Source organism: Falco punctatus (assembly GCF_963210335.1).
Source record: "Falco punctatus genome assembly, chromosome: 4".
NCBI classification, from domain to species: domain Eukaryota; kingdom Metazoa; phylum Chordata; class Aves; order Falconiformes; family Falconidae; genus Falco; species Falco punctatus.
Genome location: NC_137583.1, coordinates 83,296,147 through 83,310,230, shown reverse-complemented (window position 1 = coordinate 83,310,230; position 14,084 = coordinate 83,296,147). Strand labels below are relative to the sequence as shown.

Sequence of the window (14,084 nt, the reverse complement as noted above, 5' to 3'; positions counted from 1 at the left end):
ATGCTCCACTTGAACCAGGGGATATGTACAGGTTTATATTGTAAGATAGGGTTAAACTGGATGTGTCCTCTTCTTTGTCATGTTTGAACAAGAAATAGAAGTCCCTGCTTTCTGGGTGCTACATGCAGTAGATGTATCCTGCATCTGCGTGCAGGCTCCTTTCCTCTGCCAAATACTACCCTCTGCTGTGCTTGCAGGGTGTATACAAGATCTTCTCCATAATCTTGAAGGATTCACCTTGTCTTGTGTTACAAAATAAACTCTGATTAAGAAGCTATGACATAAGGGACAGTGGGGACAACTTCTTTCTTTCTCTGCCACTCTGTCCTGAAGTGGTACTCCTAAAGGTGCAGCTTAGCAGTGTTCCTGAGATGTGATCTGGTGGCTGCACAGCAGGATGGTCAACATGAGCTTAAGAGGATAGGGCTTGCTCAGCATCCATGGGGCCGGGGTTTCCCAGTTCTGTTCTCTGGGCAGTCTTTTGGCAGCATCCTGACGGCCCACTCTTTGCACTTGGGTTTCAGTGCTCAACATTCTTCTTCTAGAGGGTGCATGGCAAAGGAAAGGTGCTCCATGCACCTTGCTCATTGAGTGATTCCTTACATTGTCAGCAGCTGCCTCTATCCTAGAGCTGCTCCCTGGCTGCTTAGACCTTGGCGTTATTACTTGAGAGAAGTCAAGGCTGGAAGCATAACAGAGATTGGAGATGATGATCAGTCAGGAAAAGTGTATTTTATGGAGCACTGGTGCATTGAAAAATTCATAGAACTTGATCAAAAAGTATTTTCATCTAGCCACTGGAAAATTGTGGTTACTGGTTATTGGCTCAATACTTACAGATGCAACAGATAAAACATAACACTTTAAACTGTGCAGTGTAAACAATATTGGTTCTAGGTTATTCTGTAGATTAAATGAAAGTTTTTTTGAAACAAGCTCTGTACTGGGAGAATTCTGTGATGGGGGAATGTCCAAGAGAATATAAATATTCAGTGGAGAACAGAAAGATGTTTAGTTCTGTTTAAGGCAGATCTGTGTTCTTTCCAGATATAAGTTTACTTCTCCATAGAAGACATGCACGCATGTATGGACACACAGAATACATTATATATATGTGTGCACTCACACAGAGAATACATATGTATGTCTGTGTATATATAGTTTCTATTGACTCAAGTAGTGTGTGGGGGGGTATTTTTTACCTCACAGTTAGTAAGAAACTGCTGATGTTAATAACAAAACCAAATGCTTACAGCTTGTTAGCACTGTTTTGTATTTATAGATGTTTTTGATGGACAAACTTTTGTAGTATGATTAGAATACTTTGCAGACTTGAATTTCTTCTTTCACCTCTGTCTTGAGTTCTTCAGGTTAAAATTATTTTTAAAATATCTTTTCAGTATTCTTAAAAGTTGAAACCTTTTCTATTCTTTGTTTCTGTTTTGCATGTCAGTGAAACTTGCCTAACTAAGGCTACTTAATCTAAGTTTACATAATAAGTTTCTGGAGGGTATCCCTTATACAGTGTTTTGGATAAAGGGATGGCTTACTCTTCTGCTTGCATGCCCATTTTTGTCTTTCAAGTCTGTCATTCCAGACATTTCTTCACTTCACGTTTGTGTCCTTTCGTCTTCCTTTCTGTTTGTTCCTTTTTTTTTGTTTGTTTTTAAACTACTAGTCTATGCTGACTCTGACCCATATGCTGTGGCAGGAGTGTGTAATGACCACGGCAAGACATACGCACTGTATGCTATCACAGTCCATCGGCGTAATCCAAACAGCGAAGAGACATGGAAGACATACCGGCGCTACAGCGATTTCCATGACTTTCACATGAGGATCACTGAGCAGGTAATTAATCTCATGAATCTTTTAAGGTTTCTTTGAAAGGTGCTTTTTCTGTGTGGTGGTATGGCATGAGTGCTGGCTTTCTCAAAGTGACTTAAGATGTGGGGTTGAAGCACTACATTATTTTTTGTTGAAGTGTACTTTTTTTACCATTTATATCATACCTTACTTGTACTGAGCAGTTTACAGGTGCATGTTTATATAGTTTCATACCTGATGGCTATATAATTGCTGTAACACAAGGAAATGAACTTAGAAAGCTTTTCCCCCTACCACCTCCTTTGCTTAAATTTACTTTAAAATGTTTTCGTGGAAGTGTTATTGGTCTTGAACAGCGTTGTATTTCATTTGTTATTTGTCGCAGAGGTTAAGAAATAAAAGCTGAGCTAGGGAAATAGGTGTTTAGGTTTTAGATGAAATGTTACAGATCGGTGGGGTCTTCAAAGGGACAGCTGTTGGCAGTTCAGTGTACTGCTAAACAATCTGCCTTTTATTGTTGTACTTGTATTCTCAGACTCTTAACCCTTCTAACATGAAATTAAAAAAAAATAGAGACTTGTATGTAATTCACCAGCTGGTAGAAAGTAGAACCTGCTGACATGAAAAAGTGTCAAAAATGCATTGCTTTTAAGAGGAGGGTGAAATGCTTTTAAACCAAGCCCTTGGAGAAGTCAGATTTGACTGTATAACCTTTGAACTAGTCAGAAGTGTTGGATTATATCACTTTACCCTGCTACTAACAGAGAGGCAGAGAGAACAAATTGTGTGCAGGTAAGTTAGAGTTGTAAAGTCACAACAGTAGTGAAAATGGAAAAGGCTTTTTTATTAGAAGCAGACATTTTATTGAATACTTGTATTAATAATAAATATTGTATAACTTGTAATAAACAAAGTCTGACATTGCTCTGAATTTCTGATTATCTTAGTGTGCTGTCAATAAATGTGAAATACCAATTTTTGTACTCTTCAAATTATTTTTTTCTTTTTTCTTTTTTTTTTTTAAATTTGTTTAAATTAATTCACTGTTTTGAACAGTCCCTGTTCTTTTGAAACAGGTATGGGTTCCTGGATCTTATAGTGAGTTAGTGTTCTGCTGGTATGGGGCAATCATTTAAAACTGACTTACCAGTAAATGACTAGAAAAAAAATAGCAACAGCAAAAACTTTCAAAAGAGAGAAGCTCAGAAATTTCTTGTTGCTAAATCTGCTTTCTTTGAATTTACAGAAAATGGAAACATTATCCTAGAACACTGAGGTTGCAAAAAAAAAAATTTCCTGTGTTTCATTGCACCTGAGACTCCCAACATTTTTGCTTTGTTTTGACAATAAAACAGACATTCCTACTGAATTTATGGGGCACAGGAATGTCACTGATAGACTGAACACCCTTCCTGTGTCCTTGTCCGAGACATTGTTTTTGCCATGTTAGGGTAAAGGTTAGCATCTTTTAAATAAAATTAATAGGAAGGGCAGGGATTATTGTTTTTCAGAGAAAATAGGTGCTTGATCCAAAATGGAATTGAAGTTAGCTGTGCATAGTATCTGTGTGTGCTCTTTTCCTTAAAGTAATGAAAGATTCACACCAGTTTCTTTAGTCAGTTATGTAATAAATACTATTTGAAGTAGATACCAATATTTAAAATAGAGGCTGTTCTTTGCTTACATTGCTTCTGTTTGGATAGAAGTTTTGAAATAAAAACTAGACCATCTTCTGTTCATTTTTTTTTCCCCACATGACCTATTTGCAAGGGAATGGGATTTGTAAAAGTTGCAAAGAGTTGTTCTTTGGTGCTTCCTACAGGCCATAAATGTTATACGAGCTCTGTGACCTTCCAAAGTTTAATGTTGTTTTCACAAAAAGACACCTTGCAGGGACTGAATGGAATCAATCTCATTAAATTTATAATTCTGTGGTCTTCTTTAGAGAGAAAAGGATACAACCTTTCTCCAGGTTATTTCTTAAAGCCTAGGTACTATACCTTTATCTTTTTACTGCCTTAAAATACTGGTTTTTATAGGAAGTCTGGATTTTGTGTTTGGATAATCCTGATTCTTCAAGTTTTATTCTTGTCAAGTTTTTTTATTTTTGTGCATTATAGCAAATATGTTCAACCTTCTTCAGCGTTAAGGCCTCTTCATTCCCTGCTGCTTCCAACACACATTCTTTCTGTAAAACCCTAACAGTGGAATACATGTCAACCGGTGCCAATCACTGTCATTACCTGGAGAAATGGCATAGGTGATGGCATATCAAGCATGGTATAATAACCTGTGTGTAAACTGGGTGCTGCCATCCACTCCAGGGATAAAAGCTTAATCATTTCCTTAGTAGGTTTGATCAGGAGAGGAAAGAAAAGATGTTTTAAAAAAATTGATAATTTTTCTTGATGTAGTCTCATAACCGTGCTAACTTCTGCCCAAATAATAATGATAAATAATGATAAATCTTGAGCCTAAGCCTTTTGCACCCTATACTAGTCTGTATTTCAAAAGTGAGTTTCATGTGTGTGTGCGTTCAGAAATTTTGTCCTTGACGGTCTCCTGAGAATTTTCGTACATTTGGTCTTGACTGCCTACCTTTCATTTTGGCTTCTCCATGGAGTCTGATCCAGGCTTGATGCAGAAATTATTTGTCAGGTGCTATGTGGTAGATAAGAATAGGTGAATGTAAGACCCCTCTCATTTCTGAGCTTACATGGTGGTTTGAAACTCTTGAAAACAGAACAAAAAAATTTTATCCTTTTTTTTTCAGTTTGAAAACCTTGCAAATATACTGAAACTTCCTGGCAAAAAGACATTTAACAATATGGACAGAGAATTTTTGGAAAAGAGGAAAAAAGATCTAAATGCGTATTTGCAGGTAGGCTGTTACTTTTTTTTGCTTGTGTTCTCGGCTGAAATTCTTCCAAGGCAGGAAATTTGGTAACATGTGCTTTTTTTTTTTTTTTTTTTTTTTTTTAAAGAAAAAAACCAAAACAAACAAAAAAAAAGCTGTGTTGTAGATGGTACGCACTCCTAAATAGTATACTGCTAGAACTTAATATTTAATAAGTTTGCCTTTTCTTTGCTGTTTTGGTTTATTCTCAGCCAGTTCTGTCACTGGTAAGGTTCCATCTCTTTTGAGCTCTATGCCATTAAACTCTTTTCCATTACGCTCCTGTTGTGGTTACTTTCTCTTGCACTGTTGTGTAAGGATTGGTGTGGCACCCACCCTGGCGGTGCAGCAAACCACACAGCTTCTCCTTTGAGATACAGCTTCTATCAGCCTGACTAAAGGAATTCAGTTATTTCACTTCATAGGAACTTTCTGGTTAAGCAGCACAAAATATGGAGCAATTCAGTGGATGTGTTAATGATAAATAATGAAGGTGAACAAAACGTAGTGAAGGCTGATTGTTCTGTTCAGATTGCTAACACTTTTTTTCTCCTTTGTGTGAGAGATGTGCCCCATTTTTAATAACATTTTTTCCAGTCACAGCTTTTCACTGTTTTTTTCCCCCTTGGAGTTTTAGAGGCAGTTTCAGTGGTCATAAATGTGCGTATTTTTCTGTAGGATGCTAGAATTAACCTACTAGTTAAAATAATGGGAATTGCCAGGGAGCACATCAGTTTTATCTTGAGAATAGTGTAATGTTGGAATAAAATTTAGAGAATGAATGAGAAAATATATTCCAAGATGTAGTGTCTTTGTGCATGCTAAACTTCTACTAAACAGAATAGTATGGCCTGTTTCATTATTTATTAAAAAACAGCTTTTGAAAATTATTTTACACAGCTCTTGTTAAATCCTGAAATGATGAAAGCTTCTCCAGCTTTAGCCCATTATGTGTATGACTTCCTGGAGAATAAAGCCTACAGCAAAGGGAAGGGGGATTTTGCACGGAAGGTAAGAATGTTTTGTACTGTCAAGGGAACTTTAGAGCATTCAGTAGTGCAGTGATCACATTAAAGAGATGTTGAACTGATATTAAACAGCTATATAGTACTTTCAAAACAACTTTCAAGTGAGTTGCTTTTAATACTTTGTGAGTGGCAAAGTGTCTGAGAACATATGGAACCAAACATTTACCATTTGTATAACAGGTAAATTTATTTGTATGACAAGGAAATAAAATTTTCAAATCGGACACAGCATATTGCACCAAGGCTACTTTGAAAGTGTGTTTGTTGCAAGTTACTTTCTGTCAGACATCTGTGATTTCTTTTTGTAATCTCATTCCTTTTAATTTCTATTTTCAGTTCTATACTCTGTATTAGTGCTGTTACCATGCTTTCCACTTCTCAGCCCAAAAGATTAAATGCATTTCCCTTCAAAAGCAGCTGTTACGTATTTAGCTGTTGTAACCATTCAGAGCTCTGAGCTGTGCATCCTTTTTGTTAAGCCACCAGGACTCTCTTCAGACAAATGATTCTTGACCAGTTTGTGTGGGCATCTCTTTGCAAATGTAGCTATTTCTAAATTTTCAGTGATTTTGAGACGAAAAGCATCTGTGACTGTATTGTCACTTCAGGTTGTTGTTCTACCTCAGTTCCTTGATAAATATTTAACTGTTTCACTGTTAAGTATTTATGAAGGTCTATGTAATGACTGAGTGAGATTTGCTTTCCAGCTTTTCAAGTGGAAACTTAATTTTTAAGGATATCACTCTAGTATTTGTGTCTGTTTGCGCTGAATTTAGAGTATATACTGAAAGAAAAATATTAACAGTTTATATGGTACTACTTCGGTTTTAATTATACTTGCTGTGATATTAAAGCATATTACTCCAGTGCTGTTTAAAAGACACATGTTTCAAAGATGAGTAGTTGAAAGAAGTAGTGAAACATATGGAAATAGGAAGCTTGGAAGGGAAAAATGGCATTGAATGGATAAGAAAAGGAAAATAAATTCAAGCTAAGAATAGCTGAGGGATGGGACATGGAAATGACTCGGGAAAAAGATCTGCTGAAAGATGTAAATAGCTACAGTAGGGCTGTAGGAATGAGAAATATAAATGAAAGTGAAGTTAGCACATTATTCTGCATTCTGCAATGAAGTTAAGCAATTTGAGTACGTTACTGTTCTCTGGTACAGTGTGATACTTCTCATAGTGTATTAACTACTGGTGTCCTCATAAACTGTACAATTCTGGTTAAACGTCTTCCCCTTCAGATGGACACATTTGTAAACCCACTGCGTAACTCTATGAGAAATGTATCAAATGCAGTCAAGTCTCTCCCTGACAGCCTGGCAGAGGGAATGACTAAAATGTCAGACAACATGGGTAAAATGTCAGAGAGATTGGGACAAGACTTAAAGCAATCATTTTTCAAGGTAAGAAAATACTTGATAGTTAATACATACTAATAATTGGAGATTAGCTATCGGCTCATGTAAACTTACATTGTATACTATAATGAAGAGTCAAGTCATCAGACAGGAAAGCAATCTGTTTTATTCCTACACCCTTTTAATAAGGTGCAGCAGTCATGCTACAAATGTGGAGTTCTTTTTGCTATTAAGTAACACATTTTCATGTGGCAACTACAGACTGTTACAGTGGTCGTTCTTCACTTAATTCTGCTCAGCCACTTGAGAAGAGTATAAGTCACTGATTTTCTCATTTTTTTTACCAACCATTCTCATAAAGCTAGTTTGCTGCATCTGCTGCTTTCACCAGAAAAAAAAAATTCTTCTCAAACTTAAAATAAGAAGATAGCCTCTTTTCTGCTTATTCCTTGCTGAAATCTGTTTTTAATTAAATTTTCTTTCTGTCTTTCCTGCCATCTTTCCTCATCCCTTATATTCCTAATATTTAATACGTTAGACGTGGGGAATAGTAACATCGCATACTATCTAGAGATCTTAATGAAAGTAGTAATCTTCCTAACATGTCCATCTTACCTTCCTTTCTCTTGCCCTCTTCTTTCTGTGTGTAGCTGCAAGGTCTGTGATCAGGGATTGTTCCGTTTGTGTTACCAAAAGAGTTACATGTGGCAGATGTAGAGTAGCAATCGAGATGAATTAACTCTTAAACCATGAAAGGGAATAATAAATCTGGGAGAGTGTGTGTGTATGTGTGTATGTTTCTTTTCTGTGGTTGTTTTTTCATTACTTGTGAGATAAAGTGACTAGCTCTGGATTTCCTCATTGCTGGTAACTTCCCTAGTGTGTGACTAACTATATGATATGCAGTTACACTCACTGGGAAGTCTGTGACTAGGCAGGACTTAAGATCAAGAGGAAACATGAGACAAAATACCAGTCTCCTGTGAACTTGTAGGTGTTTTTCAGTTGAAGCATTAGGCACTTGAAAATATGTCGATTGTCTTAAAGCTATTGATAACTTTTTGATAGCTATAGAATACCTACAGGTCTGATTTATTGGAAGATGAAAAGAGTACTGTGTATTTATCTGTGGTAGTATGCAACTGACTTTTGACCAAATGTCAGGTTTTATTTTCATAACCAAATAGATATGAAAACTATCTGATTTATTGGTATTCAAAAGTATTTTTTCCTTCACAAACAATAGCTTTTTTCATTGTAGGTGCCTCCTTTGATCCAGAAGACCTATTCAGATCCTGACCATTGTCGTGTTGCAGCACCAATTGATGACAATGTGAGTCTGACACCTGTACTTTAAAAATTGACTCCTCTAAAACCAAATTAATGACTTGCTTATTCTTTGTTAAACTGTGTATTTATTGTTTTCTGATATTATACCAGGCACTTACAGTTCTTAACCTTTTAAAAAGAAAAATATACGTCCATCTAAAAGTAACATATTTGTTAGTACTAAAATGGTTTGCACAACAACGGAATAACTCAGAATGTACATGCTACTGCTTCTTTGTTTTGGGGGTGGGGGTTTGGGGTTGGATTTGGATTTTTTTTTGCCCTCCTCCCTCCAATTTTTGTCTGTTCAAAGATAGTATAGTACCAGATTGTTAGCATCATTTTAGTTTGCATTTTATGGATTCTGATTTCTGATATGTGACCTTTTCAGGAGCATTTGTAATATGGATCGGTAGTGTTTTCTGTATTGTTGTAGAAAAAAACCTTCAGAATATGTTCCGAAATAATAAAATTTTAGCATGTGGGTACCTAAAATGTATGAGGTAGTAATGATAGAAACTTGAAAATGAAGTTTAAAGCTCTTGAGGTTATCATAAGCTATGGTATGTTGCTATTGTTTTGATGATACATGTGAAAACAATTGGCAAAAACCTTTTATCTCTAGAGTAGGACAGAAAGGCCATAAGATTACTAGTGATTATATGCGATTTGCTATGGTTGTAAATCTGCACCTGTTCTGTCCTTCATGTTTCGGGTTTTTTGGTCACATGAAAGCATTCCAGTTTGTCTTCCTGTGCATAACTGCTATGATGGCTTGGTAGATGTATTTTTGCTTAGACAACATAGCCTTGAGTTGTTCTATGTTTTCTTTTTCCCCATTATTTTTCGCTGTATAAGACTATATCTCTAAGTTTGTAATTACAAAATCTTTGATACTTCTGAGGCTTCTGTTTTGTACAGGCAAAAAACAAAATAATATCATTCGAGTTTATGAGCAGCTTCTCTGCAGGCGTTTCCTTGATCTTCTGCAAAATGAATAGAACCTACAATTCTTCATAGCTTCTAAGTTAACGTACCAAGTGTTTCTGAAAGGCAGATTTCAAATGTTTTAAAAGCTTTCATCTCTCAACTGCTCTTTTAAGATGCATTTTTCACAATTTACAGCCACTAAAGCAAACAAAATGTATGGCAGTTTGAATGGAATTTTACGTGAAGAAGCAGTACTGTAAAAGCGAGGCATGGATCTATAGAATTTCTGGCTGGATTATGAATTCACTGACTGGGTTCCAGTTGCCTGTAAAGATGTATTTATGTAGTCCACCTAGCTGTGAGATCTTGCTACTTCTTCTAGTTTAGGATTAACAATATAGTGCAAACTACCACTCTCTCAGGTAGAGCTGTATAAGATTTCACATACAAAACAAAACTCTGAATGCTTAGCATGTAAAACTCCTAATTTAAAAAAAAAAAAAAAAAGTGCATTAAATCTTTAAATCTTGCTAAGGATACAGTAAGATTTTAATTAACCAAAAAATCAAATCATTTTGTTGTATTGTACAAGAGACCACAACATTTATCTCAAGTACAACTGTAACTCCAAATGCTGTCTTCTTAGGCAATAACTTAACAATACATAGGCTTGTATTTGGGCCTATAAGCAGGCCTTGAGAAGCTGCTGTTGTTTCTACAAGAGAAACATCAATAGCAACTAAGATGACAATCTAATACTTTCATGCTATAGAATTCAGTAAACTCTCCCTCAGATTTTGATATTTGAAATAATGTAGATGGTTACTGCGAGTATACACCATCCATCTTTAAAAACTTTTATGTAGTTGCTGAATCCTTTCTTTTAGGTTTTCTGTAAAAGTTGGCTTTTGTAAGTCAGTCTGTGTAACATCTGCTATTAAATAATAAAATTATGCTTTTCTTCATCTACAAGCATAAAAGCACTTGATAGCCATACAGATTAGAACAGTATCATAATAAAAGGCAGTTCATTGCAGTGAAGCGGCATTGTTCTTACAAGGTTCTGAATTTGGCACAGTGTGTCCATAAGAAAAAGATGCCAAAGAAAAGCTGCTTCCAGAATTTTCATGTTAGGCTACTGGAAGCAGTTACCAAATTGTTCAGGGACAAGCTCTCGCTTTAGGACATACTTGATTGTATTAACTTTTTTCAACTTTGGCGAAGTAACAGTTTCTTTTTGTCTTATTTTAAAAATCCAGTGGATTTAAGCCTAGTTTAGTTTTCAGTCTTTCTTTGCTGTTAGTGATGTCATAGAAGAATTAGGGAAGTTTTCGTATTTCAGTAAAATACAGAGCAAGTTGTTTCTGTCATTGTTCTTATACTGAAGCATTTGACCTGTGAAGCAGATACTAAAACTGTAGCTTTCTTGAAGTGAAATAAAAGTTTACTGATTATACTTTTACTTGGTGGTCAGGTGGATGACAATATTCCGCTGAGAGTAATGCTCCTCCTTATGGATGAAGTCTTTGATTTAAAGGAAAGAAATCAGTGGTTAAGAAGAAATATAAAAAATCTGCTTCAGCAACTTATTAGAGCAACATATGGTGACACAATTAATAGGTACTGCTTTTCTTATATAGAGCGATCGTGTGAGTGAGATTATGAAACTGTCTATAAATCCTTTTTGGTATTTCCTAAATCATTGTGGTTTAGATCTGCATGCATTCCACTTTGAAGAGGATCAATAAACCAAGTACAAATGTGGTGTAAAATGGATATAAACACGAAACATTGCTGAAAGACAAATTCCAGTAACTCTTACATGCCAGAGAATTTTCAAAACCACTTTTGCATATCAACAAGGGTTCACATTTCTGTGAATGTAACAATACTGATGTTGTGTATGCTTTTTGCCCTGTGTTTTACACTATGCTTTGTTATTAATACTATTTATTACTATTTGTACGATTTGTTTACATCTGTGATGCCACAAATGGAATGATACACTGGCACAATCAAATTATGTGAACTGTACTGAGTTGCTGTGTTAATTTTTTGCTCTCTCACGTCAAAAGGTGGGGCAGGGGAGGGAGAAGGACTGTTACAGGTCTGTTCTGCCCCCCCCCCCCCCCCCCCCCGCCCCCGTTCTCTGTAAATCACATGTACCATTTTTCATGCAAGTGCAAAGCAAATTAGTAGTGCTAAATAAGTAGCGATTCTTGCCCTCATCTTAGAAATCTACAGTTTCCAGGCTTTCTAATAATCTGTCTCTGAAATGTAAATAAAAATACAGAACAAAAATTTTCTAGAAACAGGGTTGGCACTAAATTGTTGCTTTGGATTAGTGCCATGAATCTAAAATTTAATTTCTGGCAGGTGAGTAGTTTCCTATTACTTTTCTAGGACATTCCTCGCTATATCATTACTTTTTACTCTTCACAAGTGTATCTGTGATGTTTTCATCGTCACTGTTAGTTTATCAGTCATTGTACCAGTACTGATACAACCATGTAGTAATAATAGCACTGGGTATTTTTCAAATAATGCCTCACGACCAGGTGACAATTATCATGAGACTCGTGCTTCCAAAAACATGTTGCCCTGTTGAACAACTCTGAATACTTTTTGCTATTTTCAGATTGTAATATAACTAGCTGAGTTTGTGCACAGGCTACTGCTCTCTTACTGCAAAGATGTGTATAGGACTATTTTGCTTCTGCATTTGAAGCTATTCCAGATACTCACAGCTTCCTCTGGTTCAGCAGTCATATCTTGTCTTAGCAGGTTCTTGGGGCTTAGTGGCATTCTGCAGCAAAATAGTGTTTTTCTATTTCTTAAAAACCAAATTATGTTTAGGGAAATAATCGTGGGATTATGGTGATACATAGATATGTAATCATTTCTGTAAACATCCTAGATTTGGATATTGAGCTGTGTGTATGTGTTGATGAACGAAGGTCAAAGTTGATGATCAGTCTGTATCTCCTGTAAAGATTACGAGGTAACTGTATACATAAATATGGTAATTTGAGATTTTAAATAGGTTCTTTGCTTACAGAAGCAGAACTTGTAGTACTCCATGAAAAGGAGCACTCTACAAGCAGAAAATTTATGTAATGCTGACGGGAGATGCAACATCAGTTTTCCAGCCTGCTTAGTCATCGCAGATATACTCGAAAAAGGTTTTAGCTTTAGGAGTCAGCAGTGAACTTAGATTTTTATCTTGAGAATCAGTATTTGCTTTCCTAGTTTGCAGGTTTATAGAACCTACTTACAGAGTTAGAGAAAGTTGAAATAATACTTGTTTTTGCACTAGAGTGTTCTTTAAAACGCTATACTTATGTGTTCTCTGCTCTAAAAATTAAATGAGAGACCGGTTGCTTTGATTTTAGAAAAATCGTTGATCATGTTGATTGGATGACATCTCCTGAGCAAGTAGCAGATGCAGTGAAACGCTTCAGGTATGTCTTTTACCATAAGTGTAAAACATGAAGTACTTGCCATCTGATGTCTGATATCTGTGTATCCTTCCTATTCTTTTTATGTAAGGAAATTTATTACTGTACAGAATTCCAGTTGGAGCATACACTGCTTTTTACATGTGTTAAGTGAGAGAAAGTAGTTGTCACATGAAGAATAATATTTTTGAGTTTTCTCATGTTCCTTAAGAAGTTCTTTGTTAACCAGTCTAGAAGAGCTAGAGTATGGGTATAGTTATAAATTCCATCATATTACTGGGTGAAATGTCGTTTGCCTTGATGAAGGCATGTGCATGCCTTGCCTTAAAAGGCAAACAATTGTTACTAAAAAACGCATAGCTCTAAGCTAGTATGTTTCACATGTGGGCAGACAGAACAGAACTGAAGTCCGAATTTGAAAGTATCAAAGCTCTGTCATTACATTTCCTGAAAATCTTAAAGCTTCTGCAGTGCTGTTGAGTGAGACCCACCCACCTTGCTGCCTTTTTTTTTTTTTTTTTTAAATGGTGTGAAAGCGTTAAAGTAGGATAACATATTAGCCAAAGGGTCACACTTTACAGGCATTCTGTTATTTTTTAATAAAACCAAGTATGTGCGCTGCTTATTCAGAAAAAAATGCCGTTCACAGATGTAAAATAGCTTTTTAGGCAGAGGCATATCTTTTGCATTGGGCTTTACGTGACACTGAAACTACATCTCAGCTTTAGCTTGTTGATAGGCTAACTGCTGTCAGAGATCTAATGAAGCAATTAATAGATGAAAGCGTAGTCTCTCAGTGGCAATAGACTGACTGGTGAAGAAAATCTTAGGTATATTTTATGTAACAACTATGTGGCATTTTAATGCTTTTGTGCAATATTTTCTTAAAATTTTGTTTCATCTGATTCTTGTACTAAAAAAGAATATGGTAGCTACTTAATAGGTTGAGTGTATTGTTCTTCTTGCTTGTGATTTCTTTTTTTGCCTTTTCCCTTTTCTAATATTTGAAGTGTGTTAGGTTGTGTGCAAATGACTTTCTTGTATTTATTTTATGAGCTAGCTTTGAGGGATTAAAAAGAGCCTTTCACTTGATAAAATGTGAATGTATTTTGACAGATTTGCTTTTGTTACAGAGATGCGTTTTGGCCCAATGGCATTTTAGCAGAGACTGTTCCACAGAGGGACAAAGCTATTAGAATGAGAACAAGAGTGGCAGGGAAGACTAAATTACTGGAGGTAATGCCAGGTAA

General features: G+C 35.8%; 1 protein-coding gene across 7 annotated transcripts in view; it reads left to right on the top strand.

Moving 5' to 3' along the window:
- Positions 1-14,084, top strand: part of SNX13 (sorting nexin 13) — a 68,057-nt gene that overhangs the window by 49,905 nt on the left and 4,068 nt on the right. For 3 of the 7 annotated variants that reach the window (XM_080383943.1, XM_080383940.1, XM_080383944.1), the window contains exons 18-25: positions 1,679-1,851; positions 4,601-4,708; positions 5,624-5,734; positions 7,001-7,162; positions 8,379-8,450; positions 10,851-10,996; positions 12,769-12,837; positions 13,968-14,080. In XM_080383943.1, the coding sequence (XP_080240069.1) occupies positions 1,679-1,851; positions 4,601-4,708; positions 5,624-5,734; positions 7,001-7,162; positions 8,379-8,450; positions 10,851-10,996; positions 12,769-12,837; positions 13,968-14,080 (954 nt within the window). Of the gene's footprint in view, positions 1-1,678; positions 1,852-4,600; positions 4,709-5,623; positions 5,735-7,000; positions 7,163-8,378; positions 8,451-10,850; positions 10,997-12,768; positions 12,838-13,967; positions 14,081-14,084 lie in introns of those variants that run through there. The other 4 variants (XM_080383941.1, XR_013927586.1, XM_080383942.1 and 1 more) reach the window with 4 other exon arrangements.